The sequence below is a fragment of the Poecilia reticulata genome, unplaced genomic scaffold (genome assembly GCF_000633615.1).
Source record: "Poecilia reticulata strain Guanapo unplaced genomic scaffold, Guppy_female_1.0+MT scaffold_155, whole genome shotgun sequence".
Classification (NCBI taxonomy): Eukaryota; Metazoa; Chordata; class Actinopteri; order Cyprinodontiformes; family Poeciliidae; genus Poecilia; species Poecilia reticulata.
This window is the reverse complement of record NW_007615016.1, coordinates 604,739-616,550: the sequence shown is the minus strand read 5'-3', so window position 1 is coordinate 616,550 and position 11,812 is coordinate 604,739. Positions and strand designations below refer to the sequence as shown.

The window sequence follows — 11,812 nt, the reverse complement described above, 5'->3', positions numbered from 1 at the left end:
TTGTGTTGCCCCGCCCCTGGTGTTGACGGCTGTTGCCCCGCCCCTCCAGCTCCAACGCCAGCCCGTCTGAGGGGACGCCGGCCCTCGGCGGCGTTGGCTGCACGCCGCAGTCTCTGCCGAAGTTCCAGCATCCGTCACACGAGCTGCTGAAGGAGAACGGCTTCACGCAACACGTCTACCACAAGTACCGCCGGCGCTGCCTGAACGGTGAGCCTCCCTCGCCGCCTCCCTCGGCGTCGCCGCCGCCGCCTGGCGATTAGCGACCTGAACGCTGTTTTCTTCGCAGAGAGGAAGCGGCTGGGAATCGGCCAATCGCAGGAGATGAACACGCTGTTCCGGTTCTGGTCGTTCTTCCTGCGGGATCACTTCAACAGGAAGATGTACGAGGAGTTCAGGCAGCTGGTGGTGGAGGACGGCAAGGAGGGCTACAGGTAGCGGTCGCTCCGCAGCGCCTCATTGGCTGGCGCGGCGCGTTCTGATTGGCTGTGTGCTGCAGGTACGGCTTGGAGTGCCTGTTCCGGTACTACAGCTACGGCCTGGAGAGGAAGTTCAGACCCGATATCTTCAAGGACTTCCAGGAGGAAACCATGAAAGATTACGAAGCAGGTCAGGAAACGATTAATCGCGATTAATCGATTGATTTAGTTATGGATTAATCATTAACTGGGGCAGAAATAAAAACATTTTGCATTAAAAATGAAAAAAATCTTTGTAAAGATTTTCCACCAAAAACTCTTCAAATGACAAATTTATCTTCATTTGGATCAAATTGTGATTAAAATAAATCTTTTAATCCAATAAATAATCCCAGATAATTTCTCCACTGGACTCTCGTTTTCTCAGGTGGAAATATTTTTAGGTTCATCTTTTGCTACAAACATTCACTAAATGAATATGTGTATTTTATCAAATAAAAAGTTTTATATTGTATAAAATAATTAAATGCTGTTAAATCTGCTAATGTGACCATTTCTAATCCGATTGATCGATTGGTGGAATAACTGTTCAGAACAATTAAAAAACACGTATCGTTTTCAGCGTCGCATTAAATCCCATGAAATGAATTTATCTAACGGGTTGTGGACTCTGTCCTCTGCCGGGTCGCAGGTCAGCTGTACGGGCTGGAGAAGTTCTGGGCTTTCCTCAAATACTCCAAAGCCAAGAACCTGGAGATCGAACCCAAACTGCAGGAATGTCTGAGAAAGTTCAAACGCCTGGAGGACTTCAGGATCGACGTGAGTTAACGGCAGCAGCAGCAGCAGAAGAAGAAGAAGGCCAGCGCTGCGCCTGTGATGGAGGGAAATTAGTTTAATATCATGCAGATCAAAAAGAGCAATGATGGAAATGTTTTCATCTTAAAGAAGGAATTTAATAATTTACCGACATCCTCTCATCCTTTGCTAGCATAACTGGCTACTAGAGAATGTATCCAGTTAATCCCCAGAATAATCCAGAGAATACAATTAATCMCCAGAATAATCCAGAGAATACTCCATCAGCTTGTCTCTGCATCCTGGAAAAGTATTAAATTCATGAATTTAAAATGGAGGCCTTAAAAAGTCTTAAATTCATTTTCAAGTTGTCCTTAAATAAATTAATCACAGGTCTTAAACTTTGTCATGGCAGAACTATTACTGAAGTATTACTATAGTATTACTGTAGTATTACTGCAGTATTACTGTAGTATCACTACAGTAATACTGCAGCTATTGCTAGCTATTTGTATTGTCTTGCTAGCTATTGCTAGCTATTTCTATAGTGTTCTGGATAAATAATTTCATGTGTGTAATGAGCTGTTTTGTAGATTTCTGTTGTGATTTGGGTCTTAAGTTTCATTCAGTCTTAAATATTATGTTTTATGTTTGTAAATTAAGGCCTTGAAAGGCCTTAAATTAAGAATAAAAAAGATAAGTTGGCCTTAAATACATGAATTACAGGTCTTAAATTTTGAGATGGCAGCACTGAGGTCTCCAGCATTTTTTGACTGATAGCAACTAGCTGATATAGCCCCGCTAGCTAGCATTTTTACATTTCCTGCTAACTAGTTTTATATATATATTTATTTGTAGATTTGTTGTGATGCGCGTGTCTTTAAAAGTCTTAAATTCATGTTGATAAAGRTCAAAASCTTCATCACAGGTCTTAAATTTGGTCAGGATTATTTAATCTCTCAAGTATTTATTTATTTTCTTTGTCTTCAGGTAATAAAGGCTACTGTTAGCATCCTGCTTGCTAGCTAGCTTTATATACATCTGCTATTTTGTACAGGTCTTGAATTTAATTAAAAATGCTGTTAAGTGTCAGATTTGAGTTGCTGAAGGCGGCAGAAACCCTGAATCCTGAGTCTTTTCTTCACTTCCTGAAGCGTTTCTGTCCTCTTCCAGCCTCCGATGGACGACAGCGGACGCAGGAGACACCCGTCCAGCGGAGACGGCCGGCGCCGCCACCCCTCCCAGCCCTCCAGCCGGCCCCACAGCCAGGCCAACGCCGCCGCCCCTCCCACACCCGTTGCTGCTGCTGCTGGCTCCTCAGCCAAGGACGTTGCCAAACCCACCAACCAGAACCAGAGAGGCGCTTCAGAACCGGACGCCAAAACACTGAAGTAACTGTGGCGCGGTTCTACAGGGACCGAGCCGAGCGGGTCCGCCTGGCGCCGGAGGGGAGGGGCGCTTCATTCGTTCACCTGATCAGTTTCAGAACAAAAACCGTTGATTTTGATTTCTCTCTAGAGGTTTAAATTTGTGGATAAATCACTGAAGAACGAGTTTCCCCCCCGCCGCTCCGTCTGGACTGTTCTGTCTCCTCGTCCCGGTTCGGACCGGACCGGACTGGTTCCTCAGCCTGAGATGAATCTGATTCACGGCCAGATAAAAGCAGAGACTCGCTGCGCCAGGCTGTGAACGTTGCCTTATTTTGATGGTTTTTCTGTCGCCTCCTCGCTGTTACCATGGTTACCACGGTGGCCTGTTCCAGCAGCAGCCACCAGGTGGTGCTGCCGGGTTTCCCATCCGTCTGAACCGTCTTCCTTCTGTTACTGAGGTTTAAAGATGGCCGCCTTCTGGCTCCTCCTCCTTCCATCCGTCAGCAACGCTAAGCCACCGGAACCAGAACCGGAACCAGAACCGGATCTGATGTCGTCGTCGTGTAAATGTGAACAGATGACCATCAGCAGATTCTTTATTTTCCGTGTCTTTGAGTCTTTAGTTTAAATTTCTTTTGTTTAATTTGCTCTGCTTTGGTTAGAACTGAGGAACTTTAACACAAAAGGGAAAATCGACTTTTCGTGATCAAATCTGATTATTTTAAGTTAAAACCTCCAAATGGGTACAAAAGTAGCAGCAAGACAGACTAATTATTAGATCTGCAGATCATTTGTTTGGTAAATTCTTTAAAAAATAAAGAAGTTGAGGTATGAATTAGATTTGTACATTTTTGTGAGAAACATAAAATGTTGACAAAAGGAGCAAATTAATAAATTAGAATATGATCTTTAATGTGATTCTAAAAGTCCAGATTCATTACATGCAGTGACACGTTTTAACTTTTTGTGGCTCAGAAAATTTAAAGATTATATTGGAGCTATTTAAAAAAGAACATTTTTAATTTTTATGTGAATTTTGTCTCCGTTTACCGAATCAACAGTCCAGACTCCTCAAACTGCAAAGGATAAATATAAATTTACATCCCAATCAAAAGACGATTCTCCACAATTCTCTGAAATTATTTTTAAAAATCTGCTGCACTTTTTCCTTCCCCATGACTTTCCATTAACATGCTTGCTTACAGCAATCAGAATCGTTTTTTGTTTTTTTACTATTTAAATTTCCTGAGAAGCTGAATTTTTGAATAATTTGTTTTTGGCTGTGACCTTTGACATCAACCGGATTAAACTGCTGAATTTCCCCGTTTGTGTTGAATCTGGCAAAAGCAGAGACTCTGTCCTGATTGGCTGATTCCTGGTGATGAAGGTCATTCTGAAGGTCACGTTCTGTTCTACCGTCGATGTTTTTTTTTTCAGTCTCTGTTGGACGTAAAATGGGAAACCTTCCTCTTCCTCCCAGCTCCTCTTCCTCAGAGCCTCCCACTAATGTGGCGAGAAGAATCCATCTGCTGCTAGCCGCCCGCCGGACACCAGGGGGCGCCGCCCGCCACCAGCTCAGTCGGTGTGAGAACAAAGACTGGAGATCCAGACAGAAAACTTGGCTGCTTATGAGACTGAAAAGGACAAAAGTTTCCATGAAGCCATATGAATAAGAACTACCTGAACCATCTATTATTTCCTTCGGCTTGTTATGAGGAAAAAAATATGAAAACGAGGATAAAAGGAACAAAAAAAATATATAAAGTGGAAAAAAATGTAAAATACTTGAATGAGAGCTTGTATTATAACATTTAATATTCATAATATCTGCTTTGTAGGCTGACGTGATTCGCTATTAGTGTTATTTGTAATTTGTAGTAATTATGCTTTATCCTTTAATAAAGAAAAAAAAAACTGAAAACGGACAAAAAAACCCTGAAAGCGGCTCAGGAGTGATTTCTGACGGAGCAGGAAGTTCCTGCTGCTTCCTGCTGATGAATCCACATCACTGCTGCGTCTTAGATTTAAAAAGTTCACAGATGAACTTTGAACTCTGCCTCAGGCCGAGATGATTCCTCTTCAGTTATGACTATAAAGTCGTACAATATGCAAAATGACACAAAGTTAATATAACCAGAAAACACAGAAAGTGGCACTGAAACCGAAATAACGTGTTTATTACCTGCATTATTTTAAACCTGTTGTTTCAGCCGCTTACAGATTAAAATTCTCCACTAAACGTCTGAAACGTTTTAATGTTTTACTGAAAACATCTGGATCCGAAATGCAAAACGAGACGAAGTTCTGCTGGAACCGATTTACTGGATTCATGACCAAGATGGTCGACGTTTCCTTCATCAAATRATCAACATGTTAACAAATCAAAGCGCTGCAGCAGCTGCTGACGCCGGGGTCAAAGGTCAAGGCTCCCACGATGACCGGGCCCTGCTGAGAGGGGAGGTCGGAGGTCGTCACTGGCCCTTCTTGTGGTTTTCGGGGATGCTGTGGGTGAGCGGGGTCAGGCTGGTGAGCAAGGTGTGCCGCTCGTACTGCTTCGTCTGCCGGAACCGGGAGTCGGTGCCGTGCAGCCGGTCCAGAACGCCGAACACGCCGAAGCACTGGTTGAACCTGGAACCAGGAGAGGCAGGGATCAACTACCGGCCCGGGGGCCGGACACGGCCCGCCACAGACATCCATGTGGCCCTCCAGACTATCAACCAACACTGAGTTTATTCCAGATTTTCTCTAGAAACGGTCAAAAGCGTTAAGTGATGCTAACTCCCACCAGCAGGGGGCAGCACTACTGCTGTCTGAGCCTGAACTCCCCTATCCTCACAAATATAGCAAAATGTTGCCAATATTTCTAAATTATCTTCACAGAAACAGATTTTGATTAAATCCTGGAGCGACCAACATGAAGAGATGCTCCTGAGGCGGACGTTAACGTTTCATCCCTGCCATGACTGAGTGAAGGGAACCGTATGGGTCGGCCTGTCGGGGTGGGCGGAGTCAAACTGACCGCAGGTGGTGGAAGTCGTGGAACTCGGGCGAAGGCAGGAAGGGCAGGTGGTAGCCGCAGTGGGAGATGGTGGTGCTGACCAGAGCCAGGCAGTACCACACGCTGGTGGTGGTGATGTGGGACCCCAGCAGGACGGGTCCGATCACCACCGGCAGCATGTTGGAGATCTGATGGAGACACAAGCAGAAGCTGCTGTTGGCATGGTCCGGCCGACCCGGTTCCACTGGGACCAGAACATCTGCTCCACCTCCAGCTGCTGTGGTTCTGAGTCGGAGCAACGCATCGTGTTTCCATATCGATGTTCATGTTTTAAATATCTGGAATCTTCTCAAACTGGTTTTCACTTCCTGCTGGTTATTGAACAGGTTGTTGCTAGGCAACCAAAGAGCAAAAGCTCAAGCGGCTAAAGTCTTTCCCTAAATCTCCCAGAATGCTTTGTGGTTCTGGATCGGAGCTCAGTTCAAAACTCTATCAGATGTATTTCCTATTGATCATGGATCTATCCTGTATTATTGATTATTTCTCCAGTCTTAGCATGTTAGCCTAGCGCTAGCAGCAGAAATGGCTCCTGGTCTTTAGCCTAAAGAGAAATCCTCCAGCCGCTAAAATCCTCCATCTTGTTTCCATCTGGTGAAGMAGGAAGTTGCTCTCAGYGTCTTCAKAGGTTTYTGTGTCGTTTCCTTCAGTGGTTSTTGKTGCAGCGCCCCCWCAGGCCAGGAGGGGAACAGGTTGGTTTGACTCAGAGCAGCTGGAGGTGGAGCAGATGTTCTGGGTCCAGTAGAACCGGGTCGACTGACTGAAGGAGGGAAACGTCCTGAGTGAATCCACAGCAGTAAACAGAGAAAATGGCGGCTGTACCACGTGCTCCAGAGGATGAGCGTAGATGGAGACGACGCCGATGGGAGCCGTCCACTCATGGTGCTGCTTGTGGAAATGCTTGTAGAGGCTGGGATGGTGGAACAACCTGAGGATGGACAGACAGATCAGCAAACGTCCCGCTGTGTCCCAGTACGTCCCAGTATGTCCCAGTGTGTCTCAGTGTGTCCCGCTGTGTGTCCCAGTACGTCCCTGTGTGTCCCCATACGTCCCAGTGCGTCCCTGTGTGTCCCAGTATGTTCCGCTGGGTCCCAGTGCGTCCCTGTGTGTCCCGCTGTGTCCCAGTGTGTCCCGCTGGGTCCCAGTGCGTCCCTGTGTGTCCCGCTGTGTCCCAGTGTGTCCCGCTGGGTCCCAGTGCGTCCCTGTGTGTCCCAGTGTGTCCCGCTGGGTCTCAGTGTGTCCCGCTGTGTCTCAGTGTGTCCCAGTACGTCCCAGTATGTCCCGCTGTGTCCCAGTGCGTCCCGCTGTGTCCCAGTGTGTCCCGCTGTGTCCCAGTGTGTCCCAGTGTGTCCCGCTGTGTCCCAGTGTGTCCCGCTGGGTCCTGCCTGTGTGAGTAGTAGAACAGGATCTCCTCCAGCATGGAGAACAGGGCGAGCTCCATCAGGCCTCGGTGGAAGGTGGGCAGCTCGGGGCCGCAGGGCCGGCCGGTCCAGCCGGTCAGCAGGTAGACCAGAACCACCATGGGCCCGGAGATCAGCACCTGGTTGAACAGGACGGTCCGGACCGCCTGCCGCAGCTTGGCCGGGTCCACCTGCAGGAACGGACACGGTACCTGAGGCTGCTACAGACTGGAACGCTGGAACAGCGCCACCAGCTGGCCAAACATGTCAAAACTTTAATCTGAGCAGAAACTGAAGCAAACTTTAATTATTCAGTTAAAATAAAAAGTACAATAAGAACAGAACGTAGAACTAGACAGAGTAGATCTGCACCAATATAGATATCGACATATTAGATCAGTGAACATTTTAAATGTTTCACGATTTTCTGCTTAATGCAGATTTTTCTACTTTTATTCACATTCAAAATCATTTTCTATGTAATGAAACGATTCTATTAAAATAAATTGGTCTCAGCATCAAGAATAATCTGGATTATTTTTCTTAAACTGTTTTACTGCATCGACTGATTGTGACGTAAAATCAGATCCGTTGGTGAATTTCAGTCGGAATCATTTTATTTCACTTAAAAACCTGAATTAAAGTAACAATTAGTTAAATGGAGTCGAGTTTCTCACTAATCTGATCAAAACTTATTCTGATCATGTCACCATTAAATAAACTAAATTAAAATCACATAAATCGTTACAGAAACACAGCAGCATCATCACTTCCTGTCTTCTTCTTCGTCTCCAGCACAAGTAACTTCCTGTTGATGTGAAATTGTTCGGTGTCTAAAACCTTTTTATTGAAAAACTTGACTTTTTTAAATTTAATTCAGGAAATGTGAACCTGCAGACCAATCAGGTGACAGGAAACGCAGCAGCAGACATTTTGTTTTCTCCGTGGCTGTAAATATAGAACCTGCAGCTGGAATCGGCATGTTCTGGATCTGATCGCTGATCAATAATCATTAAAGTTTTTATATCTGTGAGTCGGACTTTGCTCAGAGGCAGASCGACGAACCGACGCCACGCTCGGCCCCGATGTCCTTTCTGATCATCTGAGAACGTTCTAAGATTATCGTTTGATCCAATCTAGAATCTGAAATCTAGAATGGTGATTGTTCAGCCATGTTGGATCGTCTTGGATTATCACATCCTACGGTTTTTCCCCGGCAGGAGTGAGAGAGCGCCGCCTGCTGGATGTGACAGGCAGCCAATCAGGAAGCGCCGTAACGTAAACGCAGAGCTGTTACCATGGTAACCCAGAGTGCGGCAGAGATCGGAGACCATCAGCGGAAACGAGTTGATATCCAGCTTCATTAGCGGACGGTAACCATGGTAACCAGGTTACCGTCCGCTGACTTTGCTGTTTGTAGATAAATTTAATTAATTTTACGCTCAAGTTGCTAAATGTTTTCATGAGAGAGAAAAATCTTAGTTTTATTTTACATTTTCAGTTTAAGAAATAAAGTTTAAAGCAGTGGAGCCCAGAGCGGGTCCTGGAGGTCCGCCATGTTTTATTCTAGAAACAACCTGCTCAGCAGGTCCATGTTCCTCTTAGGCCTCCAATTGGATCCAGATCCAGATCCAGGTGCGTTGAACCAGAACTAAAACATGCAGGATGCCGGGCCCGGTTTAAACTCTGGTTTAAACTGTTGGAAGCTGCAGTCACAGGGCCGCACAAGTTCATCCAAGGGCCACAGACGGACCGCGGGCCGCACTTTGAGCCCCCCGAGTTGGACTGTAGCTCTGACTGGTAAAACTGCTGTTTGGGTCAAACGGTTTAAACTGTATCTGTCATTTTGTGCTCGTTCATTTCAGTGGAATCAGAAAAACTTGAATCATAATTAAATGTGGAACAAATGAAAATAATTTCACTTCAACAGATCGACTCTCATCTCGTCCCGTCGCTCTTCAGTCCAGAACTTTCTCTTAAATGAATCAAACCGTCGGCCATCTTTGTTTAGACGCTGCTGAGTGAAACTGGTTGGTGCGGCTGGACGCCTAAACGGACGGCTCTGGTTGTTTCGTGGGATTCTGTGCGGTCCAGTCCAGAATCTGAAACGGGCCTTAGAGAGGAACCTACCGGATCATTCCTGCCCTCCTGGATCCGGTACCGAGTGATGAAGGACGGTTTCCCAGACGTGTCCACCAGCAGCAGCAGGCCGTTCAGCATCCAGAACACCGAGGTCGGGGCCAGCATGGTTCCTGAAACGGACCGGGTCCAAACGTCAGAACCGGGTCCAGACGTCAGAACCCAAACTGGGTCCAGATGTCAGAACCAAACATAACTTAAACATAAATCAGTTTGTAGAATTTGATTTAAACCAAATATCAGGTTTGGTTGAAAACAGGTCAGTGAATCATTGTAGATATTATTATTATTGTTATTATTATTATTATTGTTATTATTATTATTATTGTTATTATTATTATTGTTATTATTATTATTATTATTNTATTATTATTATTGTTATTATTATTATTATTGTTATTATTATTATTATTGTTATTATTATTATTGTTATTATTATTATTATTATTATTGTTATTATTATTATTATTGTTATTATTATTGTTATTATTATTATTGTTATTATTATTGTTATTATTATTATTGTTATTATTATTATTATTGTTATTATTATTATTATTGTTATTATTATTATTGTTATTATTATCTTACAGTTTCAAACTGATTATTTTCTGATGTTGCCTGGAGATGTTTGATGTTTGATGTTCTAGTTTCTCTAATAAAACTGAATTATTGGGAATTTATTTTTCCCTCATTTTTATTTCGTTTATTTCCCTAAAAGATGGAAAATGATCCACATGCAGCATCTTGTCCTCCAGACTAGAGCTGAGGTCAGGGGTCAGGAGGGCCGCATAACATCCCTCGGTGGGCCGCCACCGGCCCGCGGGCCACACTTTGGACATCGCTGGTTTAAAACGTTTGAGAAAAACTAAAACAAATTCAACAACAACAAGAATCCAAACCCTGTAAGTTATCAGAAAACAGGTTTAATTCGCTGTGAATTATGTTTTTCAGTGTAAAGAGAACAAAATGAAGTTACTATAAAAAACTTTTCAATAATATAATTAATTAAACAACATTAAATTATAAACTGAATGTTTTAAATCTGTGCAGCTGATCAAGTTTCTGCTGCTCAGATGATACAGAAATATTATATATTATAATATAAAGTAAATGCTTAGAAGAAAATATGAGTTGAATATTTAAGCAACTGTTTCAGACAGAAAATGCAGAAAGTTTTTGGGTCTGACCTTTGACCCAGCTGACCCTCACCGGACCTCCTTACTTCACAGCCACCTTCTGACCCCTACGACCCCAAGCCTGTAACCTTCTCCACCAACACTAAGGATTATGGGTGATCAGGTATTGGCTGTGGCTCCTCGTCTATGGAACTCTCTCCCTGACGACTTTATAGCCCCGTAATTATTGTCCGATTTTAAAACCGGCTTGAAAACGTTTTAGACGAGAATTCTCCACTTTTAAACGACTTTTTATTGTTGGTTTTAGCTGCACCATGTAGCACTTTGAGATTTTTGTTAATGAAAATGTGTTATAAATTAAATTGATTATTATCTGAATGAACCGGTTCTTGAAGCCGCAGCGACCTTTGACCTTTCCCTTTAGACTAACCCTCATTTACTCCTGGGATTAAATTCTGTTTCGTTTCGGTCATAAATCTGACGGACGCAAATCGGTGGAGATTCTCCAACCTGAAGGTTTCACAAACCGACGGTAAAATGATTCATTTCTGCCTCGGATCGGTGACCTTTGACCTGGAGTACTGACTGTCCAGCATGAATCTTCTTACCTACGAAGAACAGCGCAGCATCGTGACCTTCAAACAGCAGGTAGACCTGCGTCCACAGCTTCTGCCAGAAATCTCCTGAAGCTCCCCAGAATCTCTGAAGATGCCTGGAGCCAGAGGTCAGAGGTCAGAGGTCACCGCTTCTTTTTTTGTTTTTCCTCTTGACGAGGAAAACCTGATTTATATCTAATAACTAAACCATAAACAGTTAAAGCATCACAATATTCATAACGAAAAACACCTGCAGTAGAAAACATCAATAAAAATCATATTTAATATTTAATATCTAAATATTGATTCAGTCTGGATGAAAAACATTTTAACTGAGGGAAAATTTATTACCAGCATAAAAACATAAAACCTGTTTATTAGTGATGCTGATTATGATAGAAATCATTTTTGTTAAATAAAAATGATCCACAGAACCAAAACTAAACGGATTCATGTAAAAATGATCAGTTTTTATAGAGACATTCTCAGCCCAGACCAGAGGGGGCGCTAGACTCCTGTGTTCTGCGTCCAGACCAGAGGGGGCGCTAGACTCCTCTGTTCTGCGTTCAGACCAGAGGGGGCGCTAGACTCCTCTGTTCTGCGTCCAGACCAGAGGGGGCGCTAGACTCCTTTGTTCTGCGTCCAGACCAGAGGGGGCGCTAGACTCCTTTGTTCTGGACAGCATAAAAAATCCGTCATGTTGTTTTTAACGTCAAATTATAATCATTAATATCGACTGTTCAGATTCACCAGAACCTGAATCCAGATCCGGAATCCAGATCCGTCACATCAATATTTTCTCCTAGTGACACAAACAAACCAGCCCTCCAGCAGCAGCTGATCCAGAACCAGGAGGCGTTCTGGATCAGAACCAGGAGGCGTTCTGGACCAAAACCAGGAGG

General features: G+C 44.0%; 2 protein-coding genes across 3 annotated transcripts in view; one reads left to right on the top strand and one right to left on the bottom strand.

The window, feature by feature from the left end:
* The window catches only part of larp1 (La ribonucleoprotein 1, translational regulator), a 27,732-nt gene extending 23,395 nt beyond the window's left edge, over positions 1-4,337 (top strand). For both annotated transcript variants that reach the window (XM_008401951.2, XM_008401952.2), the window contains 5 exons: positions 50-207; positions 287-431; positions 497-606; positions 1,108-1,235; positions 2,385-4,337. In XM_008401951.2, the coding sequence (XP_008400173.1) occupies positions 50-207; positions 287-431; positions 497-606; positions 1,108-1,235; positions 2,385-2,606 (763 nt within the window). In that variant the 3' untranslated portion in view covers positions 2,607-4,337. The remainder of the gene's footprint in view (positions 1-49; positions 208-286; positions 432-496; positions 607-1,107; positions 1,236-2,384) is intronic.
* Positions 4,338-4,731: 394 nt separating this feature from the next.
* Positions 4,732-11,812, bottom strand: part of faxdc2 (fatty acid hydroxylase domain containing 2) — a 14,958-nt gene continuing 7,877 nt past the window's right edge. The window contains exons 5-10 of the mRNA XM_008401950.1: positions 10,923-11,026; positions 9,167-9,288; positions 7,022-7,227; positions 6,459-6,564; positions 5,601-5,767; positions 4,732-5,209 (exon numbers count right to left, since the gene is read on the bottom strand). Of these exons, the coding sequence (XP_008400172.1) occupies positions 5,053-5,209; positions 5,601-5,767; positions 6,459-6,564; positions 7,022-7,227; positions 9,167-9,288; positions 10,923-11,026 (862 nt within the window). The 3' untranslated portion in view covers positions 4,732-5,052. The remainder of the gene's footprint in view (positions 5,210-5,600; positions 5,768-6,458; positions 6,565-7,021; positions 7,228-9,166; positions 9,289-10,922; positions 11,027-11,812) is intronic.